This window comes from Canis aureus, chromosome 4 (assembly GCF_053574225.1).
Source record: "Canis aureus isolate CA01 chromosome 4, VMU_Caureus_v.1.0, whole genome shotgun sequence".
Classification (NCBI taxonomy): Eukaryota; Metazoa; Chordata; class Mammalia; order Carnivora; family Canidae; genus Canis; species Canis aureus.
In genome coordinates this window covers 74,874,612-74,894,977 of record NC_135614.1, presented here as the reverse complement: position 1 = coordinate 74,894,977, position 20,366 = coordinate 74,874,612, and the positions used below count along the sequence as shown (strand labels likewise).

General features: G+C 39.1%; 1 protein-coding gene across 8 annotated transcripts in view; it reads left to right on the top strand.

The window, feature by feature from the left end:
- LOC144313014 (uncharacterized) overlaps window positions 1-20,366 on the top strand; it is a 146,267-nt gene that overhangs the window by 69,525 nt on the left and 56,376 nt on the right. For 5 of the 8 annotated variants that reach the window (XR_013378660.1, XR_013378664.1, XR_013378663.1 and 2 more), the window contains exon 4: window positions 6,208-6,312. The exons of 2 other annotated variants lie outside the window; for them this stretch is intronic. Coding sequence is in view for 1 of the 6 variants with exons in the window: in XM_077896292.1 (XP_077752418.1) it covers window positions 6,208-6,312 (105 nt within the window). In the remaining 5 variants the exon portion in view is untranslated. Of the gene's footprint in view, window positions 1-39; window positions 1,269-6,207; window positions 6,313-20,366 lie in introns of those variants that run through there. One more of the 8 variants, XR_013378671.1, reaches the window with a different exon arrangement.

The window sequence follows — 20,366 nt, the reverse complement described above, 5'->3', positions numbered from 1 at the left end:
AACAAAATTTACTTTTTTTTTCCTTATTCCCAACCATAGGGAAAAACCTACCAGCTGATATTCCTCAAAGTTGCATTGAGAGAACATCTGTCTCAGCAAAGTGTTATTCTAGATGAGCACCTGACTATTTCTGAAAGTAACACACACTTGAGGAAAAGATCTCCCATTCTCTGTGTATCCTGCTAATTAAAGCTTTCTGCAATGACAAGATGATACTGTGGAATGACTTTTTAAATTGTTTTTTCAAGGAACTGCCAACGTTTAATTAGGCTTCAGCTAACAGACTTTAAGTTAAGACAAATGGCTCTGCCGTGGCTAATCGTTAGCATATGCTGATGTGGGAGCATCTGACTACAGCGGGAGTCTGTCCTTCGTGAATTATGCTGTGGGTGGCTAGAATGACCCAGACGGCCCGTCTGTCCCTGCTTGCAAGCACCCAAACTACCTGTCTGGGTTGAGTAATCCCCTCATCACGTTGCCCGAGTTTACCCCTTCTGAGTTCGAGCTAAACTGGTATGGAGTGAAGGCCTAGGATCTTATTATCAAATGATTCAGTGATAACAACTTTCATTTGTCCAAAGCAGACTTACCTCCATGATATCAGAAGGCCTTAGAAAACATACCACAGTAGAGCTGGAGTGAAGCCCAGAGAATGTTTGTACCAACTCACAGTTTGGTAGGAACGAATGAAGGAGCAGAGAGGAGGAATGACTTGCCCAAAGTCACTCGATTTTAGAACGGAGCAGGGGCTAATTTTGAGTCTTCTGCTTGTGTCCCCCTTTTGCCCTCTTTGCATGCTATAAATTGCATTAAATCTACAATTAACTCCACCTCTTTTAGGATAGGATGTCAGAAAGGCTTCAGGTGAGTAGGTGGGGATGAACCTTTCCTATGAGAGGACATGGGTGGCCTCCTAACCCCTGGCAGCACTGGCTGTGGGCGACCTGTCACCTGCCACTTCTCCAAGGAGGAGAGACAAACCAGACAGTGTAAATCTTTGGGAAAAGACAAAAGACATTCAGAGTAAAGTTGGATAAAAAGGGAATATCAAAATGAATGACTTTTTTAGCTTAAAAATGCATATATAAAGTAACTATAGACGATCACTTCAGATATTTATCATAATGGGAAGATGGGCTGATTGTCACTTATCCTAACAACTGATGAAGTAACAAACGTTAAGAGAAGTTCTCACTGGGGGCTGGCTCAGTTAGAAGAACATGTGATTCTTGATCTCGGGGTCATGACTTTGAGCCCTGCACTTGATCTTGGGGTCATGAGTTTGAGCCCTGCATTGGGTGTAGTGATGACTAAATGAATAAATAAATAAATAAATAAATAAATAAATAAATAAATAAATCCTTGTGAAAATTAAGTGTGTCTTTGGTAAACAAATAAGATTGGCATGAAAAGAAATTTGTGATTCAGGGTATATGTAGGAAAAACAGATTACAATGAGCTAAAGCACATGCTGATTATATTTAGTTGAATATTTATTACAGTTTATAGTAATTTTATTTTCACGAGTCCTGGTTTGCCAACCTATGTGTTATTGGAAATGGGGTAAGTGTTCTACATAGATTGCTTGAGGCCGATTAAAGATAGGACTTTCTGTGCAATCTGCCACAAAGACAGTTTCAATTGAAGACCAGAATAGATATGGCATGGGTTACAATTTCACAACATTTATTTTCAAAAGCAATGCAATTTCCTTTTCCAAACTGCGAAGCAAAATAAAACAAAATGGTGTTACTCTTGCTGAAACACTTTTGCCGCCTGCCTTTAACTCTTGATTGCTAGCAATATTTTAGGTTCTTAATTAATGTCCAGAAAAAAAATAGACCACCAAATCAAAGAATAAATGATTTTACTGGATATAAAAGCATTATAACCAACGGGACTGGGAAGTTTGTTAAATGTGCTTGGATAGAAGTTAAAAAAAAAAATTGTGAAAAATAAAACTCAAGAGGCTGGAAAGGTGAAAACATGTCACTCCATGTGCCATTACAAGCTTGGCTTTGGACCAGTCTTCCAGAGGGGAAACGCAATTGACGCCTACGTGCTTTCCTGCAACAAAACTCCAAGGCTACATCTACTGAGTACTCTGTAGTCATAATGATACCATTCGGTGATTTCTACCCTCCTGATTAATTTATAGAAGGTGAAAAATCCTGTTTGCAATATAACAGAGATGGGCATAGCAGCTAACTCCTTTGATTTGACTGTGGGCTTGTTAGAATATTTAAATAATTTCTACACCCTGGCCACAGAAACTTCATAAAATTTAATTTCAATTTCAGTTTTGAAAGAAATATGTTTAGAAATTATGATAGATTTTTACTCAAACCGATCATTAGTCAAATCTTTTCTGCCTCACTGAACAGAACTCGGTGTCAGTTTGCTAACCCAAATCTTTTCTTCAGGAAGATTATAATTATCTAGATGAAATTCCATGTCTGAGGGCTCAAGACAGACTGCTTAGTTAAATTTGGGCTTCACTTTTCTTTGTGACACAGATTGGTTAACCTCTCCATGTGTCTCTCTCTTCTCCGTTGACTGCGTGAGTGAATAATAAGAAAGATGATATTTGCAAAGCAATGACACAGTGCCTAGCATGGAGTAAGTGCCCCATAAATGTCACTTGAGATAGTGGTGATGTGGGGCTTTCAACCACCTGTCAGTAGTAGTTCCTTATGCCTCATTTATGAAAGTTCTCATTATGCAGTGTTGTGATTGCTTACCTGTTTCCCTTAACGGTCTGTAGGCTCTATGAGGGTAAGGACAGTTATTTTGTATTTCTTGATTGATCACCAATTGATCCCAGCACCTCCTCTGGCATGTGGTAGGTTCTAATAAATAATATTTAATACATGAATAATTGACTCATGGTAATTTAGGGAAGAAAACTTAACATATTGTAGGGACTCTGGGAAAGTCACCCCGTCTCTCTCAGACACATGTCCCTCTGTTGCAAATGGGGATAAGAGATTTGGGATCATTAGCATAAAAGTGCTTTGTGAAGTCTATGTTTTGTTTGTTTTTGGTTTTGTTTTTACAAAGGTAGGGGATGGTTAATAAGGGAAGTATGCCAAAGTGAAAATACTAATGATTTACTTCAAAAGAGGTTATATCTAGTAGTAACCAATCTCTGCTCAGTCCTCAAGCTTAGTACTGTTATGGCCCAATACATTGCCAATACGTATGGCCCAATATATTACTGTCCAAAGACTTGGAAACCTCAAGAAAATCTCTTTCCAAGCCTTAAAATCTCCCTAATTAGGGGATATCCAGACAACAGAATATATCTACAACATCCACTAATCAATGTCCAAGAACTCATGGCCTGTGAACAAACTACTTAAACTTCGTACATGATGGATGCTTGTCAGGCCTCTAGTCACATGGTGGTGGGTTCACCCAGCAGATATCATGTCATCCTTCTAACCATTCTCTCTCCTGGGAAGCTCCATGTTCATAGCAGGATAGCCAGAACTATATAGGTCCATTTTTTCCCATTTCCGATTCTCATCAGCAATGGGACTGAATCCATCTCCTTAGCTGCACTCTTCTCCAGTGATGTGTATCTTGGGAAAAAAAGTCACCGATTATTATAAAGTCGCTGACTCTTCTAAAATACTAACATCTTAAGGCCATGTTCTAAATTAAATATAAGATTAAAAAAGAAAATCTTAATCAGAAATAAAAGTTCCAGTTAAAACAAGAAGCATTAGCTCCTCAGACAACATAAATATTTCAACACTGTTCAGCTTGACAATTAATTTGATAGAGTTTGTTTTTTGCACAGTCTACAAGTAGAGCTGTAGAGGATGCACACTGTTAATAAATAGTACACCGTGGCGTCACATGAAACAGAAGATAGTTGTCAAATAAAATAAGCATTTCATAAAAACAAGAAAGTTAATTGATTTGATTTAACACTGGACAGTAACCCACCTAAATGTCCAATTGAAGCAATGATGCTGTATTGCTGCACTTATATAGTAGACTTAGATACCAAATATAGCACATTTAAGAAAAATAATTAAGATGGTAAATATATTGAAATACATAATATGAAATACATAAGTTATAACAATCAACTAAAATTTACTCTCACTTTATGATACTGTCTATAAACTCTGACGAGGGCACTTTGCTTCAAACAAGTGAAGGAAAATCTTACCTTTTGGTAAAAAAAAAAACAAACAAAAAAACCACCAAACATCATCCTTTAGAGACAAAATGAAAATACAAACCACAATCTCCTTACTGGATAAAGCATATAATTTTCTTCCTGAGGTGCGTGGATTTAAAACAGCTGCCAAGCCTACTTAATTATGGACCCTTAGAGTCAAAATAGAAATGATGGATTTTCATTTTGATAGCAACCACATCGAGTGTTTATTTAGCAAGTGTGGCTAATTATTCCAGATCTTACTTGAAAATTTTCCTCAGAATTGGATGCGTATTATTCAGGAAAAGCTGTGATCTCAGTACTCAGCATTTCAGGGTCTCTTTTTTTCCTCCCTATTTTATTTTATTATTTTTTAGATGAGACAATTCTCCAAATGTAAAAAGTGATTTCTCACCCACTGGTACAAAAACACTAATTCCATCTGCAGAGAAAGAGATGTATGAAAGTGTTGATGGAAAAACTTTTACATTTCAGGACAGAGGTCTGAAAGCAAAATGTCCTGGTCATCACCTCGGGGGGTCACTTTTCTGGCCAACATTTCTCTTTCCAATTCTTTTGTCTGTTATCGTGGAGCACTGAAACCATGGCAGGGGTTCTCCAAGGAGACCATTCTTTTAGTAGAGGTGAGGGGTGGATGCACCCACGCTGTCTGCTGGTCTACAGAATTGGCTTTCAGAGCACAGAATAAGGCAAAGTTGCCAGGCTTCTAAATTCAAAGCTAGAAAAATAACAACTTACTACTATGACAGCACTTGAATATTTGGGAAGCATCTTCATTTTGTTTATCTTGTTTGAGCATCACAACAATAATTTAAGGCAGGTAAGAAAGATGTTCTTATTTCATTTTTAAAAAGTGTTTCTTTTTTTTTAATTTAAATTCAATTAGCCAACATATACTACTACATCATTAGTTTCAGATGTAGTGTTCAATAATCATCAGTTGTGTATCACACCCAGTGCTCATCACATCATATGCCCTCATATTTCATTTTTAGCTGATAAAGAAACCAAGTCAGAGAGATGTGGATTGCTTTGGTCAAATCAAACACCTGCAGCTCATGGGGGGCTGGAATCCAAGGCTCTGAACTCTCAGGGAAGGGTTCTCTGTGGCAAACACATTGCTACTGGTGTCTTCTTGGAGTGGACTGGAACCTAGAAGCTACCAGAAGGAAGAAGGCTCACAGGGCCTGTTTTAGGGTTGCCAAATAAAATATAGGATACTCAGTGAAATGTGAGTTCCGTATAAATAACCAATACATATTTTAAACATAAGTATGTCCTATAAAATATATGAAACATACTTCAGCTAAAAAATTACACATTGTTGATCTGCAATCCAAATTTAAATGGGAATCATATGTATATATAAAATATATATATATATATTTTTTTTCCACCCAAATCTGGCACCCTTCTCCTGTTGCCCCTTCTGTTTGCATAACTCAGGTTAGAAAGCAGGTAGTGCTAACAACTTTCACTATAACCTAGTGTTATGGTTTGAATTATGTCCCCTGAAGAGGACATATTGAAGTCCTAACTCCCCATTACCTCAGAATGTGACCTTGTTGGAGAAATAGTCATTACAAAGGTAATCAGGTTAAGAGGAGGACATTAAGGTGGGCCCTGATCCAGTATGACCCGGGATGACCTAATCCAGTATGGACATAAAGACAGATGTACACAGAGGAAAGACAGTGTGGAGACACGTGGGGAGAAGACAGCCACGTGACCGGAGTGACACAGATACACACCAAGAGACACCAGAACTATCAGCAAATACCAGAAACTTGCTGAGGCAAAGAAGGATTCTCCCCTGGAGACTTTAGGGGAAGCATAGTCTTGCCAGCACCTTGATTTCAGATGTCTGGCCTCTCCAGAATTGTGAGATAATAAATTTCTTTTGTTTTAAGCCACCCGTGTTTGGGGGGTTCTTTATTACAGGAGCCCTAGGAAACTAATAGGCCCCACGTAAGGTGGCATACAATGTACATGCCTTATTTTCATATTCACAGAGGCTGGCAACTCTGAGGTGCTCCTTGCACATGCTGTGCATATATCTTGCATCCATCTTTTCACTTGGGAACCTCTTTGGATGCTGTGAAGGTCTACGCCATGTGGTAAGCCCTGCAGCCATGTTGAATCACTGTGATTTTATATTATTACCTTGCTTGTGGTCTCACTGGGGTTCTGGCTTGCCCCTATTTCTATACTAAAATGTGAATTCCTCTCCCATCTGGGGACATACCCCATGAGTCTCACCACACGTGCCAATGACAGACAGATTGATTTGGAGAGTATTACTAATGGGTTGGTTTGGGCCTCAGCCACAAATATAATCAAAATCTCCTCTCAAATTCTAATTATTTTCAAAATATGTGATATCTTGGATTGATGTAATCAGAACCACAAGAGGGCGTGAAATGTGACAGCAGAAAGTAGCACAGCTCAAGGTTCATCTGGCCTAAAAGATCCACATTGTGTGTATTTTCGTTCCTGTTCTGTTGTGAGCCAGTCAGTCCGAGCTCAAAAGACCTGAGCAAATTGCACTGTGTGGTGCCCCAGCAGCCAACTAATTACTGTCTCCACTAGAATGGAAGGCTTCATGAAGGTACCTAGCTGGCCTGCTATACATATTCATTGAAGGAAGGCAGGAAGGAAGGAAGGAAAGAAGAGAGGGAGGGAGAGAGGGAGGGAGGAAGGAAAGGAAGACTAGCTCTATGACTCTGATCAATACTCAGTTGTCTTGTCTGTAAAATTGGGACAAACATATGGTCTCATAGGGATGTTATGAGAATTAAATGAGAGAGATTCTAAAGTTAAGACCTTTGTTTGTTTTAATTCTTAGAAGAGCTTCTGGAGTTAAGCACAAAAAACCATCCTCATTTTATAAAAGGGAAGCCAATGTGCAGAAAGGCTAATGAATTTGCCAAAGACTGCAGAACTGGCAAATGTTAGATCCAATATTTGAATCAAGGATGCTAGATTCTAAAACCCTTAAACTGGTTTACCAAACTGCTAACAAACTGGGCAGATGAACTCAACACAGAAAATCTCAAGGATGTCCAGGTCTGGATTCTGTTTCTTCTATCCTGGTCTCTGTCTAGTCTAAGTTTTGTCTTGATCTACAACTTCTGGGGAGTGGAAAAAAAAATAAGAGTGATATAAAAATCTGGGATCGGTATGTTAAGGAAGAAGAAAGGAAAGAGAAAATAATGAGCTTTATTTAACTAAACCATTCCTGTTGCCTAATATTTAAATATACATTTGGAAATTTTGCAAAATCTGCTACGGTGGAGTCAATTAGGGAGGAGACTTAGGTAAAGGGGAAGACGGACTGAGCAGTTTTGGAAGATGTGGTGTGATGACTGAATGCCCATTCTCATAGACGCTATGAATGGAGTGGGCTCAGCAACAGGAGGCCACCAGAACTCATATTTGTGAGACAGAGAGTAAGAAATCAAAGTGACTTCTTCTCCCTACTTCTAACTATTGAAAACATATTGAACAATAAAAGCCATTCCGTGCTCTGAATTAGAAAGGTGATGAGGTTGATGTAGTTCAATGTCACTCATACACACATACATCCTTTTCTTATGTTCTTAAATATGTCATTGACATGGAGAAAAGGAGATTAAAAAGAGAAAGAGAAGCAACAGGAGATGTAGGCAAAGAGCACTGGTAAATTGGATCATGTGCTCAAGATAGATCTTTCCAGCTCTTAAAAATTTTGTTCCTTTTTAAATATTTTTTCATTTCTGAAATGGTTCAATCTCCTTGAAAAAAATTTACATAGCACGTGGCTTAGTGAGGAATAAACAGAGAAGATCTAGAAAGCACTTTGCAGGTCATTAACTGCTATATAAATAGTAAACACATAATAATGTTAATAGCTTTAAGGACAGGCATAACTCAAAGGTATTGTGGGTTCCATTCCAGACCACCACAATAAAAGTAAATATCCCAGTAACGTGAGGCAAATGAAATGTTTGGCTTTCCAGTGTCCATAAAAGTTACATACACACCATACTGTAGCCTATTAAGCGTGCAACAGCATTCTTTATGACTAAAGAAACATATCTTAATTTTAAAAAGTGCTTTCTTGCTAAAAAATGCTAACCATCATCTGAGCTTTCAGTGAGTCATAATTGGTTTTGCTGGTGCAAGGTTTTGTCTCAGTGTTGATGGCTGCTGACTGATCAGAGTGGTGGTTGCTGAAGGCTGGGGTGGCTTATTTCTTAAAATAAGACAACAATGAAGCTTGCCACATCGATCAATTCTTCCTTTCAGGAAGGACTTCTCTGTAGTGTGTGATGCTTTTTGACAGTATTTTACCCATGATAGGACTTCTTTCACAACTGGAGTCAAAACTTTCAAAAAATTGGAGTCTAGCCCTTAAGAAGTTTATGTAAAATTCTAAATTGTTCATTGCCATTTCAACCATCTTCACAGCATCTTCACCAAGAATAGATTCTATTTCAAGAAGCCAGTTTCCTCCCTCATCCATAAGAAGCAACTCCTCATTTGTTAATGTTTTATCATGAAATTGTAGCAACCCAATCCCACCCTCAGGTCCCATTTCTACTTCTAGCTCTCTTGCTATTTCCACCACACCTGCACTCACTTCCTCCACTGAAGTCTTGAACCCCAAAAGTCATCCATGAAGGTTAGAATCAACTTCTTCCTAGCTCCTGTTCAGGTTGATACTTTAACCTCTTCCCATGACTCATGAAAGTTCTTAATAGCATCTAGAATCGTGAATCTTTTCCGGAAGGTTTTCAATTGACTTTGCCCGGATTATTCTGAGCAATCACTATCTATGGTGGCCATAGCCTTACAAAATGTATTTTTAAAATAGTGAGACCTGAAAGTCAAAATTACTCCTTGGTCCAGGGGCTGCAGAATGGATGTTGTGTTAGCAGGCATCAAGACAGCATTGATCTTATTGGATAGCCCATCAGAGCTCTTGTCTGGCTAGACTGTCAATATTTTGAAAGGAATATTTTTTTTTTTTTTCCTGAGTGGTAAGGCTCAGCAGTAGGCTTAAAATATTCATTAAACCAGATGTACTGTCACTTTGTCGTTCCACTTATAGGGTACAGGCAGAGTATATTTAGAAGGATTCTTAAGGGCCCTAGGATTTTCAGGGTGGTAAATGAGCACTAGCTTCAACTTAACATCACCAGCTGCATTAGCCCCTAACAAGAGAGTCAACCTGTCCTTTGAAGCTTTGATGTCAGTCATTGATCGACTTCTCTTCTCTGGCTATGAACATCCGAGGTGCCTCATCTCTCAATATGATGATGCTATTGTATCTGCATTGAAAATCTGTTGTTTAGCGTAACCACCTTTATTAATTATCTGAGTTAGATCTCTGGATAACTTGTAGCTTGGACATCAGCACTTGCTGCCTCATCTTGCAGCACTTTTACGTTATGACGATGGCTTCTTTCCTTAAATCTCAGGAGCCAACCTCTGCTTAGCTTCAAACTTTTCTCCTGCAGCTTCCTCTCCTCTCAAGCTTTGGTTTAAAGGAATATTGTGGCTTGTTAAATCTATCCAGATCACTAAAACTTTCTCCGTATCAGCAATAAGGCTGATTTATTTTTTTATCATATGTGTGCTCATTGGGCTCGCACTTTTCATTTCTTTCAAGAACTTTCCCGTTGCATTCACAACTTTGCTAACTGTTGGGCCTAGCTTTTGACTTATTTCAGCTTTCAACATGCCTTGCTCACTAAACTTCATCATTTCTAGCTTCTGATATAAATGAGAGGCAGTAACTTTTCCTTTCACTTGAACGTTTAGAGGCCATTGTAGGGGATATTAATTGGCCTAATTTCAATCTTGTCCTATTTCAGGGACTGGGAGGCCTGAGGAGAGAGAGAGAGAGACAAAGAGACAGAGAGACAGAAGGGGAAACAGCCGGTTGCTAGAGCCATCAGAGCACAACACAACATTTATCAATTAAATTTACCATCTTATACGAGTGCAGTTTGTGGTGCCCCAAAACAATTATAATAGTAACATCAAAGATCATGTAACACAGATCACCACAACGAATATAATCATAATGAAAAAGCTTGAAATATTGCAAGAATTATCAAAATGTAATTTTGATAGATGCGAAGTGAGTGAATACTGTTGGAAAAATGGCACCAATACATCTGCTTGAGGCAGGGTTGCCACAAACCCCCGATTTGTAAAATACACAGTGTGCAAAGTGTGCTACAGTGAAGTGCAATAAAACAGGGTATGGCTACATCCTATTTGATCTGCAATGCCCTCCAGTAATGATGTTATGGAATTAGGGAGGGCTAATAATTTGGCAAAATGAAAAATGAGAAAAAAGAGAAATGTGTATGATCTTATAAATGTTTGGCCATATTATAAAGTTAAGATAAAATTGCCTTTGATCTCTATCTGAAACCAAACATTTGTTGAAAATTCTTATTCTTGGCAAAGCACCTCCCTCAGGCCTTTAAAGAGCTAATTTGGGGAGCTAATATGCGTTCTCCAGCATCAATTAACACTTTCATTACCTTCATTTCAATATTTAAATATAGAAAAATAGAGAACGAAGGATTTAATTTTCTCTAAAATAAGCTATCTAAAAAAATCAGAAAGTTCAATTTATTTATTTTTTTCAGAAAGTTCAATTTAGTCATACAATAAAATTAAGCTTTTAATTACTTAATTTTTAAAATTTTTTTTAAATTTAAAATATTGTTAACTCCTTATGAGTTTTAGAGGGGGAAAAATGAAGTCTGTAGGCCTGTGAATCTAATACTTTGTGACCAGCACTGGAAGGACACTGGATTCCATTCATTCATTCATTCATTCATTCACAATCTATCTCTGTATTCCTACCATGTTCCCAAAAAGGTTGGGGATATGCTAAGTTCATACAATGAACTAGGTCTTCAGTGTTTAAGAGGAAGAGTGTGCTTTTTCTCATGATTTACACTGACATCTTTGATATTTTTCCTTGATGTGCCTGAACATCCCAGACATGCTCTCACCTCAGGGTCTTTGCACTCATAAAATGTGTATAGCCACATGGATATCTACATGGCTCACCTTCTCATCTTCAGGTCTTTGTGAGACATTCCTTGACCAAGCAGGTAAAAAATTTCTGTGCTCCCTCAATTCATACCACATTATCATAAACTTAGCTCCTTCCTCTCCTGTCTTCTTTATTCCTTAGTACTTCTTATCAGTTAACATGCCAAAGATTCCACTTGTTTAAAAAAAAAAAAAGTCTAAATTCCAAGGGGCAACAGTTTTTGTCTGGTTTGTTCACTGTTGGTTTCCTTAGGACCAAGGGCTATATCTAGCACCGAGGAGGCGGACCATGACTCTGTCCAATGAATGAATGAATGAACAAGAGAAATATATTCTATATGATACTGTGAAATGATCAAACAGTCATACTAAGAGTTACAATGGAGATTAGGGGCAGAAATTCAGGGATCGATAGCACTTCATAGGAAGCATCTTGGAGAAAAAATTTCTAAACAATAAGGTGTTTGTGTTCAGCTTTCTGAGTAAGCAAGTAAGATTCTGCTCATGACAAGGGACCTAAAATCCCCTCCCGTGTCAGTGTACACAGAGAGAGGCCAGACCAGAGGTTAGAACACTCAGATTAGATGGAGTCAGACTACAGGGCCCCAGGATTGTGTGAGCATTTCTGGAGTTGATGATCAAATATTAAGATCTTTCAGTAATTGGTTAAAGAATAGGAAGAAGGAGAAGAAGATGAAAAGGAGGATGAGGAATAGGAGGAAGCAGCAGCAGCAGCCAAGATCCCATATCTGCTAGCCAGACTGCCCAAGGCCAGAGCAACATGAGATACCCATAAGAAGTAATCTATGCCAAAAGTATTTTGTTAGCTACCTTAGTCATCAAATGTTCCTTAGTAAGGAGGGACTAAAGATTGATTTATATAACATTCTTTGAAGATTTATAATTCTATGTATTAAAGCCTTGATTAATACTTACTTCACAGAGTTATGTGATAATAAAAATAATTTAAGTAAAGAGCTTGTCACAGTGGCTAGTACCCATGGCTATTAGTTTCCTACATACCACCTTGTATGGTATCTAATATGTCAGGAGGAATCATGCAAAAGCTTGAAATAGCAAAAGTTAAAAAAAAGATTACCAAATGTCACTGCCAGGTTGTCTGTGACATCCATTGTCTTTGAACTACTTGACAACTCTGTTAATTGAGGAAAAATGTAGTAATGCAAATTCTTCTTGTCCATAGAAATGCAAATGATTTTTACCAGTGAAGGTGCAATTGATTAATATCCCAATAATTTTGTCCACTGTGTTATGCTTCTGTGAAGGAATTCATTTCAGCATTCCTTATATTTGTCTGCCCTTTGGATTCTCCTCTGAATGGGCTGGGACTTGTTACCAGCTCCTTTATTAGTTAACAGTTCAAAGAAAAATTTTAACAAGTCTCCACTTTATATTTTATGAGGATTATGGTTTTATTGTCTCTGTGTCAATATGTAGTTTCTGCATAAACTATGGATTCAGTCTTAAGCAGCAAGTCATTTTATTTTTTTGCCAACATTCTACATGTGTGTGCTCTTTTAATAAATATTCAGAGATGTGTTTGCAGGTCAGTTTGTGTTAATAAAATTGCTTGATACTCCATTTAAAAATGTATAAAAAGAAGGGAGTGGTAGGAGAGGAAGTCGGATGGATGTGTGGTAGGGAATGCCACAGGAAGGAGGGGTGGAAGAACCAAGGTTGTGAAAGGCGTGTCATGACAGAGGGACGAGTTTGGATTTGGTTCTGAAGGCCCTGGACTCCATTTGAACCACAATGACACCCTTGCAGAGCTCCTACTAATTTAAAGATATCGCAGCTTTCTCCAGAATATTCTGGTACATTTTTCTTTCTGAGCAAATTGGGTGCCATGGATTTGGTAACTTGTTTATAACTTAAAGCCTGTTGCAAGTTACACCACTGGTGATGGCAAAGCTCTCAAGTACTCTGCCCCTTCTGATTTCATGCCAATGGCTGGTATCCTGATCTTAATCAGGATAGATTTGTCATGGGAAAAAAGAGATACTTAGAATATGTGGACCAGACATCCCGAGGGAATTAAGATTTGGATGCTCAGAATAGGCAAGAATAGACTGGATTATTCCAGAACCATTTCCTTAGCTCCCTGGTTATCAACAATTTTTTTGTAAAGAAGGACTGACGTGAATATAATGCCCGTTTTAAGGTTTATAATCGTATGTGTTTTAAGGTCTTGGTTGACATCTTCATATTATGTGACAATTAAATAAGATAATTTAGGCAAAGAGCTTAACATCATGACTAGCCCTTGTGGCTATGATTTTATTAACTATATCTCTTCCCATCTCTCAAAGGACTTTTTCCTTTCTCTGCTTGAGTGCACCACATGTTACACAAACAAGGTACAAACACACTATTCATACTGAGAAGGGAAGATTTTGAAACACTTGCTATCAATTAGTTTACAAGGTTCCACCAGGGTCAGTGTACGCCATAAAATTCCTCAGCTCATGACGCAGGGAAGGCCGTAGATATATGGGTACAGTCCAACCTGACTTTTAGGGCATGATCCAAACATGTGGCTTGGTTAAAATGAATGGGTTATTTTTGTTGTTGTTGTTGTTGTTTTTAATCTCAATGACCCTCTAGAGTCAAGGCTTTGAAATGTTGGCATTGCTCTTAAAATCATGGTTGTGAAATGTATAACTGTGTTTTGGTTAAAATAATTGATTTAAATGGAGTCAGAAATGGAAGGCAAATGGCAAACTCCACAGGGCACCCGGCCTCCCTGGGGCTTTTGCTGTGGTCAATCCCTGACCATGTTAGGCCTGGGGCATCTATCTACCTGGTAAGTGGCTCTCAACTCCCAGTTTTAACAGACCAAAACTTAGGCACCACAGCTGTAAAGCATTTCCAATACTTTGAGGGAAAACTCTGGAAACGTTCCTGAGGTAAACATCTGCTTCTTCAAAAGGAGGCAGCCTAGGGCAGCCCGTGTGGCTCAGCGGTTTAGCGCCACCTTTGGCCCAGGGCATGATCCTGGAGACCTGGGATCGAGTCCCATGTCTGGCTCCCTGCATGGGGTCTGCTTCCTCCTTTGCTTGGGTCTCTGCCTCTCTCATGAATGAATAAATGAGTATTTTTTTTTAAAAAAAGGAGGCAGCCTAAATTAGGTGGTCTAGAGGAGCATAAAAAAGTAGCAAAATGACCAGGGGACAAGTGAAGACAAGGCACAGAGTCCCCTGGCATCTTACTGAAGTAATGGGGTGAAAAAATCTTCTAGCAGGAAAAGAATGTGGGCTATGTCCTTTCTCCTGCCCACAGAGCACCTTTCCCAGGAGAGATAGCCCATCAATGGAGGCCTAACAAGACCAGAAGCCTGGGTCATAGTATCATTACTTAAATATATGCTTTCGTCTGCACATTTGAACCCTATATCTAATTCCACCACGTGAGTGACTGGAAAGATGGTTCCATAGATTCCAGTGCAAATTGATCCAATAATAACAGCAACAAACAGTTGCTTAATGCTCTCAGCTCTTCCCACCTATAAATCTCTCAATAACTCCATGAGATAAGCACTTATTATTTCCAATTTTTACCTGAGGCTACTGATGTTTGGGGAGTTTAAGTGATCTGTCCGCAGGAGTCAATACACTTAGCAAGTAATGAAATGAGGAATCAAGCCCAGGCAACCCAATTCCAGACTCCATATCTCGATCCTTATTCTCTACTTCCACTGGCCTTGGGAAAAAATGTAACCACCAGATGTTATAAAACTAAGTCTAAGCATTTAAAAAATAATACCCGCTAGGATAAATCATACACATTAAATACAAATAAATATCCATTAAATACAATGTGTCCTTTAAAATCTTTACCTTCAATTCATTTACAGGCTATCTTTTCATGGAAAGTGCACAGCAAGAAAGAATCCAGACTCTATTTCAACAAAAATTACCTCACCTAAATGATCAGAATTCTCACCAGCAGTGTCTTATTAAATATAGCAGTTTGATACTCATAGTTAACTTATTGAACATATACTAAGAATAAGCCATTGTCCCAGGCTCCCTGTAAGTGTTAGTTAACACATCAAGTATTCATAAACTGCCTGCAAAGCAGGCTCTATTATTATCCCCATTTTACAGATGAGGACCTGGAGGCACACGGATCACTCAGGCAGTCAGGGGCGTAGCTTAGAGCCCCACAGTCTGGCTCCCCGGTCTCCATGCTAGAGTCCCATGCTATGATCCCTTTTAAGAATCTTGAATCTTGTCTATTTCTCCGAAAAGTGTCATTAGCAACTCTTTTTCACAGCCTAATCTCATGCTCAGTATTTATATGTGTGTACATAGCTCTTTCAGGTGTTTGCCAAAAGGTTTCACATAGCATGTTATTCGATGGAACGTCCCCAAAAGGAAAAAGAGCTGATGTTGGAGCCTCAGTTAAGGAAAATGCAAAACTGGAAAAGTCATTCGCCTGAGGTTCCACAGCCAAAACAAGGCTAGAACAATTAGAAACTGAGTCATCCGGCTCCTTGTCCATATTGTATTATTACTTGAATGTGATTAACAGCAATGTGGGACTTATTTGGAGTTCACATATGTCCAGTTCTTAGACTAATCATATTCTAATTCAGGGGAATTGCCTCATTGCCAAAAACTGGAGCAAGAAATCTGTACACAGGACTGGTTGCAGAGACCCCTGACAAAAAAACCCAGATGCCTTGTGTCGGAGTGAAGAGCATTCTCTATGGGTGATTCACAAATGCATAAAGGAAGAGTGGGTCCATTTCCTGGGTCCGTTTCTAGTTCTTTTCGAACGAGGAAAGTGTTTCCTAAATTCAAGTCATTTTCCTAAATTTAAGTCATAAAATTAAGTCATTTACAATCACTCTTGTGATTTGTGCCTTATCAGTCTGTTACCTCGGCTAGCTTACATAATATACTTTTTAGTAGGCCCACTGATTTTATTTAGCCCAAGCAATAAAATCTGAAGTTATAGGTTTGATACATGAGTCATATTTTTTTCAGGTGTGCTTTAGTATAAAACACAAACCCTTATTGAGCACTTACCCAAGTACCCTTTAAAACACATTATCCATATCAACCAGTTAATTCCCATAACAAGAGTATAAGTAGATATTTGCCTTACCCCCATAGGGAAACTGAGGCATGGGGTTTTGGTCATCTGCACAAGAACACAGAGCTGATCAATGGCGGAGCTGGAATCATGAATCCAGGTGGTCTGGTGACAGAGCCTAGGTTTTTAACAACCAGCGCCCTCCATTTTTAGATAAAGCTGGATTGTGTGGAGGAAAAAAAAGGCAATGCATGGAATTGTGGGGCATCCTTGGACAACACCGACTCTATAAACACAAGTTCCTACTTGAGAACTGACCGAAGCAGAGTGTCTATGACGAAGTGCGTTAAGGGAAAAAAAAAAAAAGTATTTTATGACTAGTACAGGGCCAAGCTGACTGAGGTTACAACGTATTGTGGGAAGGGATGGAGAATTATTGCTTTAAGTCTGTTACCCAAGACTATTCCACTAACTGAAGTCGAGGAATGAGAAGTTTGAAGTGGACCAGGACAAGGAGAGTTTGGCAATGGAGAAGCAACTTATATGGACTCAAGGTTTCCTGCATCCCGTCACGCTCTGGATGCTTATTTGCCCCCATAATGCTTATTGTTACCCCATAGTAACAAACAAAGCTTCCTTTCTTGAACAAGCTCGGTGAGCTGGAGGGAAAGCTTTGTGCAACACGTAATATAGAAAGGCAGTAGGAATTCAGAGACTGAAATGACATTATTTAATGTAGTTTAATCATCACAATAACCTCCTAGCAATGATTTTGTCATCTCCATTTTGTAAATGGAAAAACAGGCTAAGAGAGGTTTAGTATGCTGCTCTCAGCTAGCAAATGGTAGGGCTGCGATTTGAAGCTAGGTCTGGGGGACTGGTTAAAGACAACTAGGGAATCTTTTTTACTCCTTCCATTGAGAGGGAGAGTCTGGGATGCCTGGGTGGCTCAACAGTTGAGCGCCTGCCTTTGGCCCAGGGCGTGATCCTGGAGACCTGGGATCGAGTCCCACATTGGGCTCCCTGCATGGAGCCTGCTCCTCTCTCTGCCTGTCTCTCTGCCTGTCTCTCTCTGTGTCTCTCTCTGTGTGTGTGTGTGTGTGTCTCATGAATAAATAAATAAAATAAAAGCTGTTCTTTGCGTTCAAAGAATGGCCATGTGGCAAACAGTACTGGCCATGTGGCAAACAGTACTAATCCCAATCTAGATACACCACATGTGCTCAAGAAATAGTTAAGTTAAATTTGCTAAAATGTATAATACATGTGAGCTCCACACTGGATTGTAAAAACAAACAAAAACCAGAGCTTCATTATTTCACAGGTAGTATGAGACACAGTATGCTGTGTCTTAGATCATGTTGTTTTTTTCCTGAAAAACTCAACCCTGTTTATCTCTATTTACCTTCAAAGACAAACTTAAGTCCCCCCTTCCTTCCTGATTCCTCTAGTTCTTACCTCCTCCACCCTCCCCTTTTCCACACAATTTAGTCCCTCACAGTAGTCCTCCCAGGAGAGTAAATTTGGCTTGAGGTGCCATCACTTGTCTTCTTCAAATGAACTTAAGTTTCCTGAATTTAAACATCACCTGCTCAAGAAAGCCTTTCCCAGCTACACTTTCTGTCTCCAGTTCAGGTTAGGCCCCCAAATTATATGCTCCCATTAAACCCTGTGGTTTCCATAGTAGCACTCACCATCCTTGCAATGGTTTGTCTATTTCCCTACATAACCATGTACTCTTTTTATGGCATCCGTCTAATCCATCCACATTGTGCACCATTGGAGACCAGAGTGCCTGGCACACAGCAGCTGCTGCAAAAACAGCTTTTGACTTATTAAGTTGAAGGCAAGGACTATGTCTTCATTTTTTGTTTTGTTTTGTTTTTTTGCATTCCCTGAAACAGTTATTAGTGTGAAATTTTTAAAAATCATAAAACCTTACCTTTAAACATGGGAAAGTTATTAATGATAGTTGAGTTTATTTCTCATGGTGTCAAGCTTGCTTTGAGAAAGAAGTTATAAACAGTTTTTAAAAATCTCCTCAGTAAGCCACAATGGAAAACAAGCCCACAAACTCTGAGAAACTCTGACTCACCTGTGGGGGGGCCCTGAATCTTCTTAAGCCTGGAAGGATGAAGACAGGGAAGCAGATATTGATAGTTTCTCTCCCCTGTGATTTCCAGAAAAGAACTTTTCTTGTGATCTCTAGCTGAGCACAGTCTTATAAAAAAGAGTGGGGGCAGGGCATGAATATTGCAACCAGAACTTGTGATATCTCCAGAACCCATAGCTCTAATTTATAGCTCCTTCTGGGTCTGGAACCCATCACTTAAAATAGTAGCACAAGGGACAGCAGCCCCTCATTTGTGGATGGAATCCTTCAGGTACCCCCAATCCTGATCTTAACTTTTTTTTCTAGGTGCTCATCCTAATAACACATCTGGCCACAAAACAAGCCACCTTCTCAATCCTGGAGCTCCCTTGTGCAAAATCTGAGTTTCTGTGTCTTTGTTATTAAAATGACTTGTAGCTTGTCATCCCTCCTACAGTTTTTCCTTTAATTCAAATCTCTGAGATCTCACTCTTGGGTCTTTGTTTTATAACTGTCTGATCTAAACCATATGTATGTGTGTGGGGTGGGGGGAGGGGAGGAATCTAGTTTCCTGAGGTCCTTCTGATACCTGTCCTCCCATTCTCTTTGATCTTCCTAAATTCCCGAGCAGCCATTCTTAACATGTGGGTCCACGATCAAAGGATTCAACCTAAGCAACGAAACCTGTGCTTTGGTACCTGCTATGAAACAGGGCCATTCATTCATTGGTTCAACAAATAAAGAGTGTCTATTATGTGCTAGGAATGAATCTTGTTGAGAAAACAGGCAGTAACTAATTCAGGTTCTCACAGTTCAGAAGAAATGGATCTAGGGGCTGGAGGCATCTCTCTGAGACCTCTTCACATTATTTGAAGGATACAATGGAAATTTGACGTCAACCAAGCCCCCAAAGCCCAGTACATGAGAATGACCAGTAGCACCATTCAACAAAATATTTGTTGTTCCTGGTCATGTAAGGCACATGCGATACAACCCTAAATAATGCATGGTCCTCCCCTCAAAGTTCAGGAGGTCAGGGAAGTCTCATTCCTATCTGAAAAAGGAGAACTGATATAGTATGACAAGATGATAGTTCTTCCTGGCCAAACTTGAAGGTGCAGTTGGTAGACAGAGAAAGGTGAAATATGGGATTTGTGAGCCTCTGTGACCCCTGTGGAAATTGCAGACATGTTACCTTTGGCCAGTCGCCCTCTGCGTCCTTGTGCTCATGGACTCTGATCACTTATTAGCTCCTCCTGTAGGTTCCATCCTTCCTTACAGAATAGCAGGTCCTACTAGCCTAACAGCAGCTGATGAAATCAGCAGCAGTATTTTTAGCCAAGCTTCATTAAAAACTCAACACAAGGCCCAACTATGTTAGTCATAACACTGGAGTAAAACCACAGACTCCCTTTTCCTTTGTTTCAATCAAGTGTATTTACATATACTTACAGTTGTCTCTGCTTCTCTGCTTACTCAGAAACGATCTTTTCTGTAGCTGAGTCACGAAGCCTTGGTTGAATGTCCATGTGTTCAAATAAACTTTAGCTCTTATTATAACCACTCTAATAGGTTTCTTCCTTTTCTTTCTTCCTCTTCTTCCTTCTCTTTTTTGTCACTGACATCTCCTATTTGTCTGTTTCTTCCTGTTGCTTCCAGAAGATTCAAAATTTTGTATATTTACTTATTGGTCAGATTTCCTGTAGACCCATTGATAAAAATATTTTGGAATAATCATCACTTTCTTTTGACAGCCATTTACCACGAGTCATCTGACAGATCTGGTGATTTGAAAGTTAGATTGTTGGGAACTGTGCTCTCCAATGTGGTAGCTACTAGCCACATTGAGCTATTGCACACTTGAAATATGGATGAGATTAGATATATTGGATTATTTAAAATTAGTCTTTACCTATTTTTCCCTTTTTTATTGTGGCTAACAAAAAATTTAAATCA